This window comes from Prunus mume, linkage group LG2, assembly GCF_029339155.1.
Source record: "Prunus mume cultivar Tortuosa linkage group LG2, ASM2933915v1, whole genome shotgun sequence".
Taxonomy (NCBI): Eukaryota; Viridiplantae; Streptophyta; class Magnoliopsida; order Rosales; family Rosaceae; genus Prunus; species Prunus mume.
The window spans coordinates 36401435-36422880 of NC_142699.1; the positions used below are offsets into that span (position 1 = coordinate 36401435).

At 35.3% G+C, this 21446-nt stretch overlaps 2 protein-coding genes, 1 long non-coding RNA gene and 1 pseudogene across 4 annotated transcripts; 2 read left to right on the forward strand and 2 right to left on the reverse strand.

Annotated features, from left to right (window-relative positions):
* The first annotated feature begins 1465 nt into the window (after nucleotides 1-1465).
* LOC148920189 (CASP-like protein 1D1) lies at nucleotides 1466-2428 on the forward strand. The gene is made up of 2 exons (XM_089044560.1): nucleotides 1466-1610; nucleotides 2073-2428. Exons 1-2 carry the CDS (start codon nucleotides 1466-1468, stop codon nucleotides 2336-2338), a joined length of 411 nt encoding a protein of 136 aa, XP_088900686.1. The 3' UTR covers nucleotides 2339-2428.
* A 4611-nt stretch (nucleotides 2429-7039) lies between these two features.
* LOC103322974 (uncharacterized) lies at nucleotides 7040-7911 on the reverse strand. Of its 2 annotated transcripts, none has more exons than XR_016123697.1 (2): nucleotides 7491-7911; nucleotides 7040-7295 (listed from the first exon to the last, which is right to left on the reverse strand). It is a non-coding gene; the product is annotated as an uncharacterized LOC103322974 (long non-coding RNA). The 2 variants fall into 2 exon arrangements; XR_016123696.1 differs by having other exon boundaries at nucleotides 7040-7340.
* A 941-nt stretch (nucleotides 7912-8852) lies between these two features.
* LOC148920190 (disease resistance protein RGA2-like) lies at nucleotides 8853-12102 on the reverse strand. Its single transcript, XM_089044561.1, is given in 5 exon segments — nucleotides 8853-9038; nucleotides 9083-9207; nucleotides 9210-9353; nucleotides 10036-11661; nucleotides 11664-12102. Coding segments are annotated over 5 exon segments (2499 nt in total). The 5' UTR covers nucleotides 12082-12102.
* Nucleotides 12103-17256: 5154 nt separating this feature from the next.
* On the forward strand, nucleotides 17257-21398 carry LOC148920191 (uncharacterized; annotated as a pseudogene).
* The last annotated feature ends 48 nt before the right edge of the window (nucleotides 21399-21446 follow it).

Genomic DNA, 21446 nt, shown 5'->3' on the forward strand with positions numbered 1-21446 from the left:
TTAAATTTATAGACGACTAGGTCGGCTAGGATTAATGAAGTATATAAACTTTAATTACTTTCTGCAACTAATAATGCATACAAACTTTAAATTTATTTCAAGTCAACTGTGAGAGAGAGACGTTGCATCTTCCAAACCCAATTTAGATTCCAAGATAGTAAATTTCAAACCATAAGGCTATTCTTGCAGATGCAATTTTAACCCCAAATATAAAATGAACATTTTTGTCTCCATTGTTTTCCAAGCTGATCCCCTGTGTGGATTTTTACAAGTACACAAGAAGTCCTCATGTCATGGCTGAATATATATGACTCAAACTCGAGCCAAACTACTAATACAAAAGAAGATTTCCATTATTACGTAAATTATAAAATTGGACAATTCGAACATGAACATTACATGTTATAAAATGTCAAACATGAACACATTATCTTCTAATTAAAGAGGGGTTGATGTCCAAATCTGGATACAACTTGTGGGGAATGAGAATGGGGAATGAGAATGTGATTGTCTTCGGCAGATTAGGCAGAAATAATCTTCACAAGCGACGTAAGGTCTGCAAAGGAAAGAGAGAAAACGATAGTCAAGACCTTGGCACCAGTGTGGTACCGACCGAAGGCTCTCCAATGCTTGGGAATATTGCCCTTTAATAGACAAAAGTATTGGGATGTTTGCACATTTCTTCGATGTGGGATCCTTTGCAAGTTGATGTGGTAGCGACACATGTTCCGAAATCGGCAAGATAACTTCTGCCTTAGGTAAAGACGCTTCAGCAGGGTCATCAAGGTCGTATCCCAAATTAGTGTTTGATCGAAGCAAGGTACAACAACTTTTGGCACTTCGGTGGAGGCCCCTACGGCAAGATGTCATTAAATGAAACTCTGATTTCCACCTATAAATCTTCTTTTGGCGCTTGGAAAGTACAACAAACTTTTTTTAAAGCTTGGAGGAGGACCACAGCACAGATAACACCTTCCTCCTCCCATAGTACATAATTGAGAAGCTGCAAGTATCATACTTTCAATTAAATAAAGTAATGTTTTGGCAAATAAATAAAGGGAGATTCACTATAATATCCAATATAGAAGCTCAAATTATAAAAAAACCGGTATATGAAATGGATTTTAGAAACACACTCATAGCTCATTTACAACATAACAAAAAGACTTTTAACTTCTTTTAAATTACAAAACTGTCATTGATTTCTTAAAACAAACTCAACCCAAAAACCTCATAAAAAAGCCCAAAATACTCAATGGGGCATCAAAGTAATTTAATAATTAAAATTAAATTCAATAGGGCCAGATGTCATTTTTTGGGTTTTTTTTTTTGGTATGTTTATAGAAATTAAATAGTTTATGATTTATTTATAGTTTTAGTGCTAAGAATGGGTATTTGACTAAATATCTCTACTTATAATTGCCACTTGTAACTCAATATCGAGAGGAATTAAAAGTGATTAGTGATGGGATCAACTAAGAAGCCTGTCATTTACTTTTGCTGCAGTTTTCTAATTAGGAGCTTATTGATCGTGGCATCATTGATTTGTGTTGTGTCCATGTTAACTGCCGGGCGATCAGAAGATTGGGAGGACGATACCTCTTACTACGGCACCTTTTTATCCAATTTTACTGCGTTGCCATCTTTCACGTGAGTTAAATCAAATATATATATACATGCAACTCCCTAATCCTAAGTATCGAGAACATGTCTCTAATTGATACATTATTGACAACATCGATACAAGCCTGTTCTTTAACAAAAACAAACGTTCTACAAAGAGTTGTGTGTATAATCTAGATTAATTTGAAGGGTCTATTCTTTAGAGTGCTTTAGTATGAAGGTTTCTTATCATTAACATTTGTTTACAATAGACAACACAAACCATTGAGTGCTTTAGAAAACACCTTTGAAACTTTTAGAAAGCACTCTCAAACTCAACCATTATTAGTCAAATGTTTCCTTTCTTTTCAATGCTTCTTAAGAATAATTTGTTTTTGCTAAGGGAGCTGTTGTTGCCAATCCAAAGTAGTCATCATGAAATCGTCACTAGAATGATTGCATATGTGCAGATACTTTGACACTGGGGCTGGTAGCCTCGGCCACTGGCAGCATTGGCTTTGTTGTATATACCTTACAAATGGGAAACGATAACTTCAGCTGGTCGGAGTTCTGCAACGTTTACAACACCTTCTGCAACCATCTAGGATTCTCCGTCGGCGTCTCCATATTTGCCACCATTTTGCTCATCTTTCTTCTCTGGATCTCCCTCTTTTCTTTTTACAAAAGAATCTCAAAGAAGAGCCCACCACCACAATTAACACAGGCAGAGGCATAGTTGAAATTTTTTCCCGTAATTTTTGTATTGTGAATCTCACCTCTGCATGTAACTGTACATTATGGTGATGCCATATATGTGTTGTCTGAATAGAGGGTACCATTGTAATTTGCATCTCTCAAAGAGTGTCTTGTATATCTTCTCTGCAATGAGTAAATATATTCATCAAACGAAAATTCCAGAGATTATGAAATTGAATAAATGGACAAAGTTAAGCTGATCCCGTTTCAGCTGCCAAGTGGGTTTGTATGTGAGATGTGACTATATATAAATATGGCTAAATTTGAGCCAATGATAATCAAGAAGTTATAATTTTCATTGGACGCCAGACTCCAATGCAAAATAAGATTTCTATTATTTGTAAATACGGCTAATTAGATATTGCGAGATGCTATGTTGTTAGTCCGTACACGTTGACAAAGTGCTAAATTGTTGTATGTACCAATAGTCTAAAGCATAACATGTTAGACTGTTGAATAAGAGAATGTTATTTTCTAGAGAGAGATAATGACAAATATCATTAAGAAATCTTCTTTTGGTGTTTCGAAAGTATAAGAGCAACTCCACTCATAGTGGTTGCCCTTGCAAATAGTATTTTGTGTTTCCTCTCGTTGTCATGACTAAGGGTAGTTACTATTCATTTTTTTGTTTTATTCACAAATTTTTTTACCTCAATAATTAATTTGGATAATATTTTCGGATAAAATTTCCGGGTTCCTACGTGTCAAGACTATTCATAGTCGGATAAAATTTCCGGATAAGAATTTTTGGGTTCAAATTTCGGATGAATTTCAAAATTCAAATTTCAGATAAATTTGGGTTCAAATTTCGGATGAATTTCAAATTTTAGATAAGATTTTCATCCAATCAAATCAAGCCACATGACATCTCTATCTTGCCAAAATCAAAATTCGGCATGAATTTTTTTCCACATGTGGAAAAATTTTATTTCATTGCCTGTCACGGACAATGACAAACTTGGAGCCAAGCCTCACACAAAGAAACATCTTCCATGGTGCTCCACGCCCCTCCGGTTTCGATAGAAGAAGCCATAAAAATAATGGTATAAAAATACAAGGTGAAAGAAAGGAAAATGTTGAGTAAAGAGTGAATAAAATGTTGAGTAATAGTAGAAGTAGAATAAATGTATGAGGATTGGTGTTGAAAGTGAAGGGTATTTATAGGTATTTATAGAAAAAAATTATAATATATATAATTTTTTAGTATTTTTTTAAACAAATTTCGATTTTTTTCATAATTTTATTGCTGGAAAACGCCACCGTTGGATGAAGTCTGTAGAAGCAAATCGGAGCGCTGGGCGTGACACGTGGCTTCCAACCATTGGAGTTGTGTTGCACGTTAGCGCATGTGGTTTAAATTTTTTACCACACACGCCAACGGTAAAAAATTCAACCCTCGAGCTCGATGTCACCGACGCCGAGCGTGACGCCACCCAGCGCTTTTGGACCTAAGGCTGAAGTTGCCTTCGGCTAGACCGAGTTGGTGGGTCCCACACCTCCCTGCCCGGGCCGACATCCGAGACAACTTTTTTCCCACCTGGCTCACTATCCACCGGACTTGCTCTAACACCTCCCTTTTCCCATGAGCTACAAGCTGTCATGCTTTGATTTAAGTAACCAAGTAGCTGATGATCTTCCCACTTAAGAAACCAATATTTGAAAGTCACACACAGAAAATGTCAAACCATCCCATTGACACAGAGACTTTAGCACCCAAAAAAAAATCACGTCGAGTGCCTTGTTTTTAATTCGAATTAAATTAATCTATAGCCCATGAGGTGATAAGAGAAAATTATGAAATAAAATAATTCAAATCTCTCTGTCCGGCAAGACAAGTGTTCTGCCTCTTATTTATATAAAATAATATATATATATACCCAAGCACCCCTTGTAGGGCCACTATGGATTGTATTTCACTACCAAACCGTAGAATACTCATTCAAAGATCATCTCTACAAAAAATCACTTGAATCCGATATCATTTGACACTCAATTGAGTTAACTTTTTGGCACCGTGTGATTTTGTAAGACACAATGAGCGAAACGATTTCCGATTTGTCTAATTTTTTGGGTGGATGATTATGAATGAAGACCTAAAAAATAGTGGTTTTTTTATAGGGTATTTCAACCCCCATAAAATTTGGGTGTTTTAGTGAAACTCCCTCAATAAATTATATCTATAGCTTCCATTGAGGTGATCCCTCAAGAGAAAATTTCCGTAGGGCATGAAACACATATGGAAATAATTTCACTAATAAACTCATCTATTTTGTAGATACTCATGTCCAAGTGTTCTGCCTCTTATTTATAAATATATATATATATATGTATATACACATCAATGATATATAATTTGGTACTCAAAGTAGATTTTAATCGGCCATTATATAATATTATAATCTAATTTTTACAATATATTATTCTTATTCAGTAATATGTGAGAATTATTTGTATAATACGTGAATTTTGTGTGTCTTACTGAAAATTTTGTAAAAAATATGTGTATTGAGCAATAGAAATATGTACGTACATGTACAATACTACTATTGTAAGTTTTCTTTTTAAAAAATGGGAGACGTGTATAGAACAAGAATGTATTATTAAAAAAATATGTACATACGTATATATAGTAATATATATAAAAGACTATAGCCACTCATCTATACTATTTATTAAAGAAATTTTTTTTTTAAAAAAAAGGTAATCCCAGCCGGCTATACTAGTTTTTAAAAGAAAATTAGAAAAAATTATGGTATAGCCGTGCGGCTATACTATTTAATTAAAAACCACAAAACAGAGTAGCCGCACAGCCGTACAGCGCGTGCATGTAAAATAGCATAGCCGTGCGGCTATACTTAAAAAATTATATAAAAACCTGGGTACCGCCGTGCGGCTATATCATCTTTTAAGATCCGTATAGCCGTGCGGCTGTACTATTTTTATTGTTAAAAAAGACCCTGTACCCATTAGGTGCCACGTGTCAAACAAAGTATAGCCGTTCGGCTATACTGACTATTATAATTTTTTTGAAAGGACCCTCCTATTTATACTTTATAGATATTAATTTGGTAGTTTCAACAAATCCAAAGTAGATTTTAATCGCCACTACATAATATTATAATGTAATTTTTATAATATATTATTCGTATTTAGTAATATGTGAGAATTATTTGTATAATATGTGAATTTTGTGTCTTATTGAAATTTTTTTTTTAAAAAAATGTGTGTTAAGCAATTGAAATACATGCGTACATGTACAATATGACTATTGTATGTTTGTTTTTAAAAAAATGGGTGATGTGTATAAACAATGGCGGACCCAGAAATTTTTATAGGGCTAGGCTAAATAATTTTTTATAGGGCCGGATACACTATATTTTAAAAAAAAATAGAAAAAATTAGAGTATAGCCGTGCGGCTACACTAAAAAGTATAGCCGGCCTTTTTTAAACCTGCGTACAGCCGCATGGCTATAATATATTTTTTTAATAAAAAAAGGGGCCATCTATTAGGCGCCACGTGTCAAAACAAGGCTACTTTTTGAAAAAAATAAAATACAAAGGGGTATAGCCGTGCGGCGGTACTATTTTTATTGTTAATAAAAAGACCCTCTAGCCCTTAGGCGCCACGTGTCAAACAACATATAGCCAAACGGCCGGCCGGCCGGCTATACTTATTATTATTATTTTTTTGAAAAGGACCCTCCTAGTTGCATTTGTTTGTATTCTTTGTAGATATTAATTTGTTAGTTTCAACAAATTCAAAGTGGATTTTAATCGGCCACTATATAATATTATAATGTAATTTGTATATATATTATTATTATTCAGTAATATGTGAGAATTATTTGTGAAAAAAAATGTGTATTAAGCAATAGAAATACGCACGTACATATACAATACGACTATTGTACATTTGTTTTTTACAAAACAGGTGACATGTATAGAGCACGAATGTATTATTTAAAAATACATACGTATGTATATTATTTAAAAATACATACGTAAGAGATGTACTCATTGGATGTAAATTCAACGGTTACTGGGTATCTCCTCTTAGGACTCTTGAGGTCCAAGAGATTAATAAAAGACTATAGCCAGACGATTGGCCGGCTGGATATATAGTAAGATCCCTATATATACATACGTATGTATATATAGTAATATATATATATGTGTATATAAAAGACTGCTGATCTGCTTTTTTTTTCTGCACTCTTTTAAGAAACTTTGGGTTAATATCTCTGTCTTGAGGTCCAAGAGATCTTCTATAGCCACTCATCTATACTATTTATTAAAGACGAAACGGCTGGATACACTGATCATACTATTTAATAAAAAACAGCACATGTCCATACGGTTTAGGTTATGGGTTCAAGGTTGGGCTCCCATGTCTGCTGCTGTTTTTTTTCTGACAGACATCGAATACACAAACGACCTGATCACTAGCCATGTCCACGTACAAGTGCATGTTGGGTCGCACGAATAAGACCAATAACCTGTGTTTGTATTTTGCAACATATTGGCTGTCAATGGTTTGAGAAGCACTCTTTTAGAGGGAAAGCCAACATAGAAATATAGTTCTCAAAATCTGTTGTGTCGTGACTCTTTGTGGTCTATAAGTTAGTTCTTTTGTTCATGAATTATTCAAATAATATTTACTTGAGCATCAAATAAACAATCTTTAGACACAACAGACAGACACTTTAACCAGAATATCCACTGAAAGTGGAGCAATTATATCCATTTGCACGTTCCTAATAAATGATTATTTCGTTTGATAAATTCTGTCCCTAATGAATGCAATACGAATTAAAACCACATGAGGATTGCGAAGCATCATCTGCTAATAAGGACTCTGCTTCATCTCTCTTTCCCTTCTATTCTCAAAACCAATCAATGTCATTAGTGTGTCAATATATAGGATTGAAAGCTGACCCTGTAATGCAATTGCAAATACTGGTTAAGGACATCACTCGATTTGCTGATAAGTATGTAAAATGAAAATGGATCAGCCTTGTCAATTTCTAGAAAATCGTATAACAGAGTACTGAAATTGAAACCACAGAAGATAAGAAAAGCGCTACGTTTGACAGAAAAAATTAGAATTGCTTCATCGTAGACGACATATTACCTCGAACAGATACCAAGAAGCATTGCTTGTCTACGTACACCATAAACACCTATATTTGCTTTGCAACTATATATAATAAAACATACAGGTATAAACATCATGCAAGAGCTGAATTGTCCTCCCCTGTTCTTCTATAAACCCAAGAAAGTCTTTGCCTTTTACAAACCAAACAAACCGATCAGGTAAGTATTTTATTGCAACGCATGATAAATTGACAATGTTTGCCTAAAAAACAAACTCCTTGGTCCTTTTTATCACGGAAAATTACACCTTAAAATAAAAGCAAACACAAATTACAGATTTTCCCAGAGAGAAACTTACAATTGACCCTTGGAATATGAGAAATCTTGGGCTACTCGGGCGTCTCTCCTTGTTGATGCGTTCTAAAGTTTCCAAGGTGCAGCTAGATACTACAGATTCTCATAACACAGTTTTTCAATACAAAAGGTAGGTTCATCAGTTTTTCAAAGGAACATAAACTCTTGCAAGATTCTAGTGACAAAAGGTAAACCAATTTGTCTTTGAAAGGTGAAGAATGAAAATCCACATCAAAACTTCGTCTCTCATCCATGCCCTTCTCAATCAGCTCGCCTCAAAACCCCAAAAGCAAAAACAGAAACAAAAACAAAAATACCACTTTCAATTTTAGATTTCAGGAAAGAAACAGAAATTACTTTTGCAGACAGGAGTTTCTACTTGAATCCCAACTCTGCCTACGGGTCAATGTGAGAAATTCTTGGGCCATATCTGCAACAGAAGGTTATATCCAGACTGGGTTGACATGCCAACCAACAAAAGTTATACACGCATCCCAGCATTAGAGAACAAGGTATGTCTAATTCTGAAACTTGCTTAGACTTAAATATTTGTCAATGGTTATCATAGCATTCAAAGAAACAACGAACTTCCACTTAAATGGATGCTCAAAATGTGAGAAAGTCCTGCATGTTTGCATCTAATTCTTCTTCTTTGTTCTGTGTTGTTACGATGCAAATAAATCCTCTCTATATATCAATCTCTCTCTCTACCCACCCCTTCAGGCCCTGAAAGGAAAAAACGAAAATGCTCAGCCTTATCAACTTCATATAACAGAAATACTGTGACAAGAATATTTTCTAGACTAGACACATTACCTCTAACCAAGTGGTGATAAAGAATCCATCCGAGAAGCATTGCCTTGAAACTACCTGCTCAATGACTGCCTAAGAAAATATTTATATGCATAAATAAATACCAATCATGGAGTGATAAATACCTATAATTGTAATTCTAATCTTCAAGTACAGAAATCATGCTAGAGCTGAATTGTAATTTCACTCTCCCACTAAGAAATAAAGCTTTTTATGTTATAAACCCAACAAACTACCGAGTCCTCTTTCTTGTCATATTTTCTAGAGTGGATGGCCTCCACGTAGTCCATCGAAACACTCTATCCACAAATATGTCGAGACCAACATCTGTGTCAAGTGAAGTGTGAGCAGCTGAATTTGGTGAGGCAAGAGACTTAGAAGACAAGTTGGGCCATTTCTTCACTGTTTGGAGCAACATCTAGTCATTTTTGAAGTTGTGATGATCAGGAAAGAAGAAATTACAGTGGAATGTGAGAAATCCCAAGATCTTTCCTTCAGAAGGGGACATTCCCAAAATTCTAGGGTTTGTAATTTGGTGAGGCGTTGCATAGCTGTGACACTAGGTAGATACATCAGTTTCTTCATCAAACCTCTAGCGTCCTAAGGGATGTAAGGTTACCCAACCAATCCTCAAGAGCCTCCACTCCATCGAAACACTCTATCCACAAATATGTCAGAGAAGTGAAGTGTTGAATTTGGTGAGGCAGAGACTTGAGCTTGGACCCGTTCAACTCTAGAAGGATGATCCAGGATGGAAATCAGGGAAGGAATCGAGCTTTCCAGAACCCGCCAAGTTCCAATGTCTTCAAACTGGTGGAAATCAGGGAAGGCAGATATTTTAATTTCCCACAATTAACAATCACCAACTCAGAGAGAGATGTGAAGTCGTCTAAACTTAGAAGACTCTCTAAATTAAGGGCATCTCTTATTCTCTTATTTTCAACTCCACAAGGAAGAGGTTTAAAGCTGGAATGGATCGAAGACGCCAACATTTAATTATACTCAACTTCACAACAGAGACGGGCTCATTACTCACCAAACTTCTTACTCCTCGACAATATTCAATGCTCAATTTATGGAGAGATGTGAAGAGATTTAAAGGTGGAATAAATTGTAGACCACTACATTTAATTATACTCAACTCCACAACAGAGACAGACCCACTACTCACCAAACTTTCTAATCTTCGACAATATTCAATGTTCAATTCACGGAGAGATGTGAAGAGGTTTAAAGCTGGAATAGATTGTAGACCAATACATTTACTTATACTCAACTCCACAACAGAGATGGGCCCACTACTCACCAAACTTTTTAATCTCTCACAATTTTCAATGCTCAATTCACAGAGGGATGTGAAGAGGTTTAAAGCTGGAATAGATTGTAGACCACTACAAACTCTTATATGCAACAACTCCACATCAGAGATGGCCCATTACTCACCAAACATTCTAATCTCCCACAGTATTCAATGCTCAATTCACGGAGGGATGTGAACAGGTTTAAAGCTGGAATAGATTGTAGACCATTACAAACTCGTATACGCAACAACTCCACAACAGAGATAGGCCCACTACTCACCAAACTTTCTAATCTCTGACAATATTCAATGCTCAATTCACAGAGAGATGTGAAAACGTTTAAAGTTGGAATAGATCGGAGACGCCAACATTTAATTATACTCAACTTCACAACAGAGACGGGCCCACTACTCACCAAACTTTCAAATCTCCGACAATATTCAATGCTCAATTCACGAAGGGATGTGAAGAGGTTTAAAGCTGGAATAGATTTTAGACCACTACATTTAATTATACTCAACTCCACAACAGAGACAGGCCCACTACTCACCAAACTTTTTAATCTCTCACAATTTTTAATGCTCAATTCATGGAGGGACGTGAAGAGGTTTAAAGCTGGAATAGATTGTAAACTAGGGCAATTCTCTACAACCAAGTTTTGAAGAGATGCACAACAACCAAAGACATCGGGGGCAATACAAGTTAATTTCTCACAATCCATTATCTCCATACCTTCTGTCTTCAACAACATCCCTTCTGGCACACATGTAAGCTCTTCATTACATTCTATCATCAAATTCTTCAGAGATGGAAAGTGACTAGGAACCTTTCTCAATTTGAGACAATTCTCGAGATCCAGCTTCTCCAGGCAAGGAAACACCATGACTTGTTTTGGTGCTTCCATCCATTCAATTAGCTCCTTGCAATTACAAATGCATAATTCTTTCAGTGCTGGAAATACGTCATTTCCATAAATCTCTTCTCCAACATATTTTAGATTATCCATTTCTCCAATCCAAACAACTGTAAGATGAGGTAGATGGCCAAGTGTTGGGACTTTTTCACATCTATTGCAACCCTTAAGCCTAATCTGCTTTAAATTATCAAGCTTAATCATCCATGATGGAAATTTAGTACCCATGAAATATCGAATCTCTAGCCTTTCCAACTCAGAATGCGGCTGGAGGCCTTCTAGTACATCCTCTTCATTATTATTTGTTGTTGACCTATTTTTCGTCCATTTAAATAAAAAGTGGCGTACGTTTTTCTTATCCTTTAATTTAGCTTTCCTTGCCTCATCTCCATTCCTTACATGTTCCAAATTACAAATAATCAATTTACCCTTCAATTGATTCAAGGCAACTAGCTCCTCAATTTCCCTACCCATCACCTTATAATCCTCATAAGAGCAAGGTAATTTTCGAAGGCTAGTTAATCTCCCTAATACCCCAACTGGAAATTTCGTTCCCTTGTCACAATAAACATATCTCAAGTTGATCAAGTTTTGCACGTCTTTTGGAAATTCTTCAAGACCGCAGTATGTTGCTCTTAATGTCTGTAGGTTATACAGCTTGCCAATAGAATTTGGGAGTCTTTTGATTTCTGTAAAGGAAATGTCAAGATATCTCAAGTGTTTTAGCTTTCCGATTGAACTTGGAAGCTCCTCAATATTTTCGTCGTATAATTTTAAGACACGTAAAGCTTTAAACCCTGGCAACATGTTTCGAGGTAGTGCTTCGCATTTAAAAACAGAGATCTCAATTTCCCACTACTTCCATTTGGAATTCTTTCTATATTGGGAGTTGCAACATCTTGATTCTTGTGGAAGTCTCGCATCATGCTTCTAGATTCGGATGCACGTTCTGCAAGATCGTGCACTAGATCGTGCATCTTGCATTCAGTAACAATGCCATCATCATCCACTGTAGCATTTTGAAATAAGGAGCTTTGGAATAGAATATCAAAATATTCATTACCTATATCCTCCATCTCTAAATTAATTTTTTCAGAAGAAGGATGGAGGAATCCTTGAGCCATCCAAAGTTGAATCAAGTCATCTCTTTCCATCTCAGCATCTTTCATGAACGCTGAGCAATATGAAAAACATTGCTTTAGTGCTGGTGATTCTAAATTATCGAAACTTAACTTCAAGACTGACATGATTTATCTTCTGCCTTTGGTAAGTCCCATATTCTACTGTCTTTAATTCTAGACCATTCGGAAGTACTCTTTTTAGAATGCAAAATGCCTCCCAAAACCCGGTAAACGGATTAGAGAAATTCTATCAAATTATTAGTAGGGTAAAATTAGCAATAAAAAGAGTCATTCAGATATAACCCCTTGCAACTAAAATAGTCTAGACAAAAACCCACATACTTCTAACTAAAACCCAAAACTAAATTGAACGCCAAAATTATCCATTAATATTGATTTATTAACAATCCCATGCCATACATCCCTATGTTTAGCACCGAACATATTCTCCCTTTTAAATCCCTTATTTCTGAGACAAAAAATAGAATAAAATCCTTTTTAAATCCCTTTTGTTAACAATCCCTGGCCCTCAAGACCATATGAAATTTTTATTGTATATAATATAGGTAGCCTATGCATTAAAAAAAAAAAGGAGTTTTGGATTTTGGATACAAGATTGAATGTTTTATTGTATAATAATCTAAAAAATGAAGGTGGTTTCGATGAGGAATCTCTTGTATTGTTGTTGACAGACAGATGATGTCCGAGAAAAGCCGACCGACATATCATGTTTAATTGATTTTTCAGTAGTTTAATATATTTTAATAGGAAATTGATGAAATCTCTATAAATTGTAAACTTTGTAAATCACACATAACCCAATGATCAAAAAGATTTTTAACCTTTAATTTTATATATTTGTTAGGTAAATTAAAATCAATTACTAGAAGCAAGGTTTTTAGCGGATCACCACACCAATAGGCAATATTTACATACATCAATATTGAGGTTAATTAAGGGTGTGGAGACTGATTCCCAAGTTGCCATCAAGATGGTGAAGGGAAGAGGGCGGTGGCTGTGGAGGTAGATAGTATTCTCTTTGACATCCAAACTGCAATTCGAAAATTGCAGGAAGTAATTTTTATTTTTGCACCTCGCAGCTGCAACAAAGCTACTCATGAGGTTGCAACTTTTGCGTTTAGGGTAGGTGGTAGTATTGGGAATCATAAAGGGCTTTACCGGTGGGGTGCTAAAGCAAATGTCTTCTAGAACATCTTTGTTAATTTCTATTTAATGAAGTGATTGTGAAAAAAGAGATTGTGGAGAACGGGCATGATGACATGAAACTAAAAGAGAAATCGACAATCTTCTTTCTCTTCCTTCAGACCTTGTTATTTCCTTCTACATGAAAATTCATCAATGCAATTCAAAATAACCCATTCATAATATGATTGCTAAATTCCCAGAAATCATCCAATAATCTATAAAATTATAAATAAATAAAAATGCCTGATGTAAGCAATGCTTGTATGAAATATATATATATATATATATATATATATGTATGTATGTATAATATATAGTACGTGTACTTTTGCCATCAATGGTAGACCTTCACAATTTTTAGCGATCTCCCGTCCAATTCTCTCTAAATGAAGAGGTATATCAGAACTACCATTTAAGCAAGTTGCATGTTTTCAATATGGACCAGCATTCATCTGTTTAACAAATCCTGTACAGCTGTGTAATCATTATTGTTTAAATGAAATGAGATTACAATTTTAGTTTTCTCACAGTACGGACAGAATAATTAGACGTACATTTTGTTTGGTGGTCATAGATCCCCCAACTTCTGCTTCCGAAATATTATCTTCTATCCACGCCCTTTCTTTTAAGATCTTGGAGCGCTTTGTCCTAAGATCTATAATATAAGTATTGTATTCACCTACCTACTGAGAAACTCAGCAAACTAAGATAAAATAGAAATCAGCATAGAGAATCAGCATACTTCTTCAACTCTCACAAAAGTCAAATATGCGCTGCCATGATCACAATCAAGACAGTCAGCCACTTCATTGATCATTGCTACCTATTAGGCATTCTTGCTATTTTGGGATCTTCTCTGTTCCCGGCTGTGCATTGACAATAGCACAGGTAATGACCAACATTTGTTTGGATCCGCATCTGTAGACGCTTTGAAATCTGCACCTTGACTGATGCTCTAATACATCTTGACTGTTGCTGCACTTCCCCTCTGTGCTTCTGCCTCTGTGCTTGGGCTGCATTTCTTGTTCAAAATTGTCACCAATTTTGGCTCTGACCCTTCTCTAACTTTGGCTACACATTGCCAAATTATGGCAGAAATGAGTTCAAAAATTGGAATTTGATGAATTTGGTTTTGACCCAATATCTTGAACTGCAAGTTGTTTAGCTGGGTGGCAGTGATAGGGAATGAAAGTGTTTCCATTTTACAGTCAATGGGAGTTATCCAATGGTCACCAACTGGGTTCACCTGTTTTATGGACAGGGGGGGTGGTGGGTTTTCAAGTTTCTGGAACTTTGTGTTTGATGTTGTATAGTTTGGTAGCCTATTGTGCTCAAGAGCAGACATAATTTGCCCCAAGCCGTTGAAGAAATCGGAAGCTGCAAAGGCATCTCCCAACACGTGGGCCCAGCTAAGACCCAATGATATTCCTCCATATCTGAAATGAGTAACCTGCAGAGAAAGCATAATATACCAAAACAAAAAAGTCTGAGGAATTAACCTAATCAATATTCTGTTGTCAACTCAATGATAAAACCCTGCTTGCTATAAATAGCCTAATTTAGCAAGATATTAAAGTACTTCAAATATTATCATATATATCCTGCTTGCTATAAATAGCAAGATATTAAAGTCTAAGGAATAATTTTATATATCATATCATTTCATGTACTTCAATCAAAACAAGCATATAAAAAGAGAGAGATACTTTTGTACAACTTCTAACAAATTGCTGCCTCTTTTTTTGGGATATCAACTTAAGTTTAGGGTCTTTTATGTATGTAAAACTTCATCTGGAAGAGAACAAGTGGAGAGAAGAATAGTTCGGGTCCAATGGTTTGAAGCAAGCAGCTTTGGTGAGACAAGTACATCTTTAGCCATTCCTCAATAGTCTTGTCACACTAGGCTTCAAGGAACCTCACCCCACAATCGTTACACTTGATATAGGGCCGGCTGGATTTGGATCTCCAAAACCGTCCACATGACTGGTAGTGTACATTTGACCAGTCTACCAAAAGTATCTGGCTTCTGCAACATCTGCCTTAGTGGTTGGTTGGTTAGGGCATGGACGGTATGTGCCTGGAAATAGGGTCAGAGGCATCTAGCTGAGACTACCAGGGCAAAGGCCAGCTTCTCACGATCTGGGTACCAAGCTTTAGTATCTTGCAATGCCTTGCTAACATAGTGCACCGGATGTTCAGCACCTTCATGTGGTCGGATGAGCACCGAGCTGACTGCCGTGGCCAAGATAGAGAGGTAAATTGTAAGGATGTCCCCAGGCTCGGGGGTTGATAGTAGAGGTGCCCGGCTCATATATTCTTTAAGCTCATTGAAAGCTTTGTCGCTTTCGACTATCCAGGTGATGCCTCCCTTGTGGCCTTTAAATGCCTTGAAGAAAGAGGCATAGCAATCAGTAGCTTTAGAGACAAACCTGGTGAGAGCCGCGACACATTCTATAAGGCTCTGGATGTCCTTGACCATCTTTGGTACCTTCATATCCAACGGTGGATGATGATAATCTCTTGGACTCCTGTGGTCCAAGAGATCAAGACTGATAAAAGACTATAGCCACTCATATATACTATTTATTAAAGACAATTAGTAAAAATAAAAAATAAAAATAAAAAGGAAAGCCAGCCGGATACACTATTTTTAAAAAAGAAATAAAAAATTAGCATACAGCCGTGCGGCCATACTATCTAATAAAAAACCGCACAGCACATATGTGTAAAATTGTATAGCCTGCCGGCTATACTATTTAAAAATATATATAAACCTGCGTACAGCCGTACGGCTATACAAATTTTTTTAATAAAAAGCAACCCATCTATTAGGCGCCACGTGTCAAAACAAGACTACTTTTTGGAAAACATTAAAAACACAGGGTATAGCCGTGCGGCGGTACTATTTTTATTGTGTAAAAAAGGGCCCTCTAGCAATTAGGTGCCACGTGTCAAACAACGAACAGCCGCCAGGCTATACGTATTTGTTTTTTAAAAAATTCGTACTCTAGCCGTCCGGCTATACTTATTATTAATTTTTTTTTTAAAAGGACTCTTCTAGTTGCATTAGTTTGTACTTTATAGATATTAATTTGCTAGTTTCAACAAATCCAAAGTGGATTTTAATCGGCCACTATATAATATGATAATGTGATTTTTATAATATATTATTCTTATTAAATAATATATGAGAATTATTTGTACAATTCGTGAATTTTGTTTGTCTTACTGAAAATTTTGTGAAAAAATGTGTATTAAGCAATAGAAATACGTATGTACATGTACAATACAACTATTGTACGTTTACTTTTAAAAAACAGGTGACGTGTATAGAGCACGAATGTATTATTTAAAAATACGTACGTACGTATATATAGTAATATATATAAAAGACTATAGCAACTCATCCATACTATTTATTAAAGATAATTAAAAATTAAAAAAAAAATAAAGCCGGAAGGATACACAATTTTTAAAAGAAATTAGAAAAAAATTACAGTATAGACGTGCTGCTAATAAAAAAAATAGTATAGCCGTTCGGCTGTACGGTTTAAAAAAATACAAAAACCTGAGTACAGCCGCGCGGCTAGACGATTTTTTTAAAAAGCAACCCATCTATTTGGTGCCACGTGTACTTTTGAAAAAAATTAAAAGCACTGGGTATGGCCGTGCGGCTGTACAATTTTTATTGTTAAAAAAAAGACCCTCAAGCCATTAGGTGCCACGTGCCAAACAACGAACAGCCGCCAGGCTATACGCATTTGTTTTTAAAAAAAATTCGTAGTATAGCCGCCCGGCTATACTTATTATAATTTTTTTTTTAAAGGACCCCTCTATTTGCATTAGTTTGTGCTTTATAGATATTAATTTACTAGTTTCAACAAATCTAAAGTGGATTTTAATCGCCCAATATATAATATTATAATGTGATTTTTATAATATATTATTCTTATTCAGTAATATGTGAAAATTATTTGTATAATACGTGAATTTTGTGTCTTACTAAAAATTTTCGGAAAAAAATATGTGTATTAAGCAATAGAAAATACGTACGTACATGTACAATACGACTATTGTACGTTTGCTTTTTAAAAAATGGGTGACGTGTATAGAGCACGAATGTATTATGTAAAATACGTACGTACGTATATATAGTAATATATATAAAAGACTATAGCAACTCATCCATACTATTTATTAAAGACAATTTAAAAAAAAAAGTAAAGCCTACCGGATACACTAGTTTTAAATGAAATTAAAAAAAATTAGAGTATAGCCGCACGGCTATATGATTTAATAAAACCCCGCGCAGCGCATCCATGTAAAATAGTATAGCCATCCAGCTGTACTGTTTTAAAAAATATAAAAACCTGAGTACAGCTGTACAGCGATACTATTTTTTTTTTAAAAGGAACCCACCTATTAGGCGCCACATGTCAAAACAAGGCTACTTTTTGAAAAAACTTAAAAACACGGGGTATAGCCGTGCGGTAGTACTATTTTTTTTTTTTTTAAAAAAAAGACCATCTAGCCATTAGGTGCCACATGTCAAAACAAGGCTACTTTTTGAAAAAACTTAAAAACATGGGGTATAGCCGAGCGGCGGTACTATTTTTAATTTTTTTTTAAAAGACCCTCTAGCCATTAGGTGCCACGTGTCAAACAACGTGTAGCCGCCCGGCTATACGTATTTGTTTTATAAAAATTTCGTAGTATAGCCGTCCCAATATACTTTTTTTTTTTTAAAGACCCTTCTAGTTGCATTGGTTTGTACTTTATAGATATTAATTTGCTAGTGTCAACAAATCCAAAGTGGATTTTAATCGGCCACTATATAATATTATAATGTGATTTTTATGATATATTATTCTTATTCAGTAATATGTGAGAATTATTTGTATAATACGTGAATTTTGTGTGTTTTACTGAAAATTTTATAAAAAAAATATGTGTATTAAGCAATAGAAATACATACGTACATGTACAATACGATTATTGTACGTTTGCTTCTTAAAAAACGGGTGACGCGTATAGAGCACGAATATATTATTTAAAACTACGTACGTACATATATATAGTAATATATATAAAAGACTATAGCCACTCATCTATACTATTTATTAAAGACAATTTTTATATATATATATATATATATAAGTAAAGCCGGCAGGATACACTATTTTTAAAAGAAATTAGAAAAAATTAAATTATAGCCGTGCGGCTATACTATTGAATAAAACTATGGCTGTACTGTTTTCAAAAATAAAAACCTGAGTACAGCCGGTCGGCTATACTATGTTTTTTTTTTAAAGGAACCCATCTATTAGGCGCCACGTGTCAAAACAAAGCTACATTTTAAAAAACATTAAAAACACTGTGTATAGCCGTACGGCTGTACGATTATTATTGTTAAATAAAAAGACCCTGTAGTCATTAGTTGCCTCGTGTCAAACAACGTATAGCCGGCCGGCTATACGTATTTGTTTTTAAAAAAATTCGTAGTATAGCCGTCCAGCGATACTTATTATTATATTTTTTTTTCAAGGACCCTTCTAATTGCATTAGTTTGTACTTTATAGATATTAATTTGTTAGTTTCTACAAATCCAAAGTATATTTTAATCGGCCACTATATAATATTATAAAGTGATTTTTATAATGTATTATTCTTATTTAGTAATATATGAGAATTATTTGTATAATACGTAAATTTTGTGTGTGTCTTACTAAAAGTTTTGTAAAAATTGTGTATTAAGCAATAGAAATACGTGCGTACATGTATAATACGACTATTGTAAGTTTGCTTTTTAAAGCGTATAGCCGCGCGTCTTTACAGGGAGCTTTTTTTTATAATAAATTGTATAGCCGTAATTTTAAATTATATGTATATATATTTATTTTAAATCGTATAACCGCTTGGCTATATGCAAATTTTTAACTTTTTTAAAAATACTATAGCCGCACGGCTATACGTTATATCCTCGCACTAAGTGTAAATTTGGCATACATCCACCTTTACAGACTACCATTGTAGGTACCATCATAATGGTAGATGTGAAGCAAGAAGAGGAAGAGTTTTTGGAGACAAGTACATCTACCTTGGCACTTACAGCAGTAAGTTATCTCTGATCTCCTATCTCCATAACTGATTATAACATTATGCAACATATTAAAAAACTAGCTGCAATATAACTGTCATAAAAGAGAGTTGAAAACTATAATGAAGAAAATTTGCACTTACTGAGCAATGTGTATTTTTAATCTCATTTCAGGCACTCAAGAGGAAGCAGCTCGTGCCTATGACATTGCAGCAATTGAGTAGAGAGGGATCAATGCTGTGACTAACTTTGACTTGAGTTCTTACATAAGATGGCTAAAGCCAAGAGCAGACGATCCAATAGCCACTCAAGAATCAGAGACAGTCGCAGAGCCTCAGAATACGCCATTCATGGCCAACAGCTACATCCCAACAGAGGAGTCTTTCTCACACACAAATCCTTTTGCCTCTGATTACTTGAACTTCCTCCCCCACCCCACACCCCCCGCCCGAAAGCAAGAAATCATCGGTAGCAGCATCCCTCTTAACACCGGTAGCAAGTCATCGTCTCCCACCGCACTTGGCCGCATCCTTCAATCATCAATATTCAGAGAGTTGGTTCAGAAGAACTCAAACTTCTCGGAGGATGAGAGTACTGACGGAGAAGAAACAAAGGACCAGCCACAGGTTGGTAGTGATGATGAGTTCGGTGGAATTTTCTATGATGGAATCGGCAACAACCCGTTTGCTTGCTCCTCCAATTCTGATGGAGATAAAAACCCATGGAGCAGCATTACAAGCACCATTTTGTTCAATCAACCAACAAAAGCAAATGCCTCAGACTCTCTATTATTCTTTTCTTTGATGCATCATGGGAAACAGAACTTAGTCATATGGAAGAAATTTTGTTTCACTTTGTAAATAACAGAATTGGCGCGTAAAAAAAGTACATGGCATGATGAGATTGATGCTGCATATCAGTGTTAATTCAATCATGTCCAGCATTGCTTGCAAGTTGCATGTAAACAACTTAATAACATCGAGTTTATGGTTTTGGTAATGTGATGTTTACCAACTTTTTCGATTTTTCATAGTTTCATCTCACCTTAATATAGGCTGAGAGATTATTAACAAGAAAAGAAAAGTGTGAACGTTTCCAAAGTTGCGTATGAATGATTTCTGAATACATCATCATGCACTTTTTCGGTTCAGGTTCATCGTCCCAGATTCATTCAACTTAAATGCTGCAGTTTGCCTCCTTTACAGAGATGTACAATTGACAAGTAATACAGTGGTTCGTTCCCAATATGTAGCACAATTGTATTTTAGCCATTTGAACTCTGTTTTCTAGTTCATTTCTGTTCCTTTCATTTCATGTGGTCAGATTCTACATCAAACACTCACATTCAATTTTTTTAACCCCTGTGATATATTGTTGCCTAAGCTGAAAACCACAAACCAGCAGATCCCCTTCTTGGTTGAGAGCATCGCGAGGGACTTCCATATACACTCTGATACAGGTAAGTATTTCTCGAGACATGTCATTTGAGGGTATCAATAAATTAAAAAGGAAGTTCACTGGAAAAAATAGATAAATGAAAAAGAAAGCAAAATACGACTTCCACAAGACACTATCCTCAGTTGGATTTCCACATATTATTTATTCTCTTTGATCCGGAGAACCCAGTGTTGATACTAGTTTGTAAGACAATAGCAGCTGCAAGTTAAACCTGGAAAGAAAACATTTTCCGTTGGAACTTAGATGGTTCCCATGGAAGTCAGCCTAAAAGAACAATTACGAAATAACAACCTCATAAAAGTAGCACACCCTAGAAGTTCTGGGAACATCATACAATTAGTGAAAATTCTGTAAGTGATGAAATTACAGGTTGCAATTGGCAAATATTATGAACTTGATAAATAAATGGGCAAAGTACAAACTTGAAATGCAGTAAAGTTACGAGTAAACTGAATACTAGTTTCCTGACCTCTGAATCACGTCCCTTACCGAAATACATGTATTGCACTTCATTTCCTCTCAAGAACTTCAAAATTGCTTACTTTTATTTCTGAAGAGTTTTTGTTGTTTAGAAAGATTAAAGACTTTTAGGAAAGCCAATGCAATCAACCAGATCCCAGTCCATGGAACTGGTGGATCCTTGAAACATACAAGGGACGCCTCTACTTCTTGGGAGGCATGATAGACAAGAGAGTGGATGGAATACAGGTCGTGATCTGAGGACATCAAG

Excerpts from the sequence above, each read along its gene's own strand:
- LOC148920189 (XM_089044560.1), top strand. The coding sequence starts at position 1,466 with ATGGGATCAACTAAGAAGCCTGTCATTTACTTTTGCTGCAGTTTTCTA. Across the intron at positions 1,611-2,072 it reads GGACGATACCTCTTACTACG|ATACTTTGACACTGGGGCTG; the intron begins GCACCTTTTTAT and ends GCATATGTGCAG.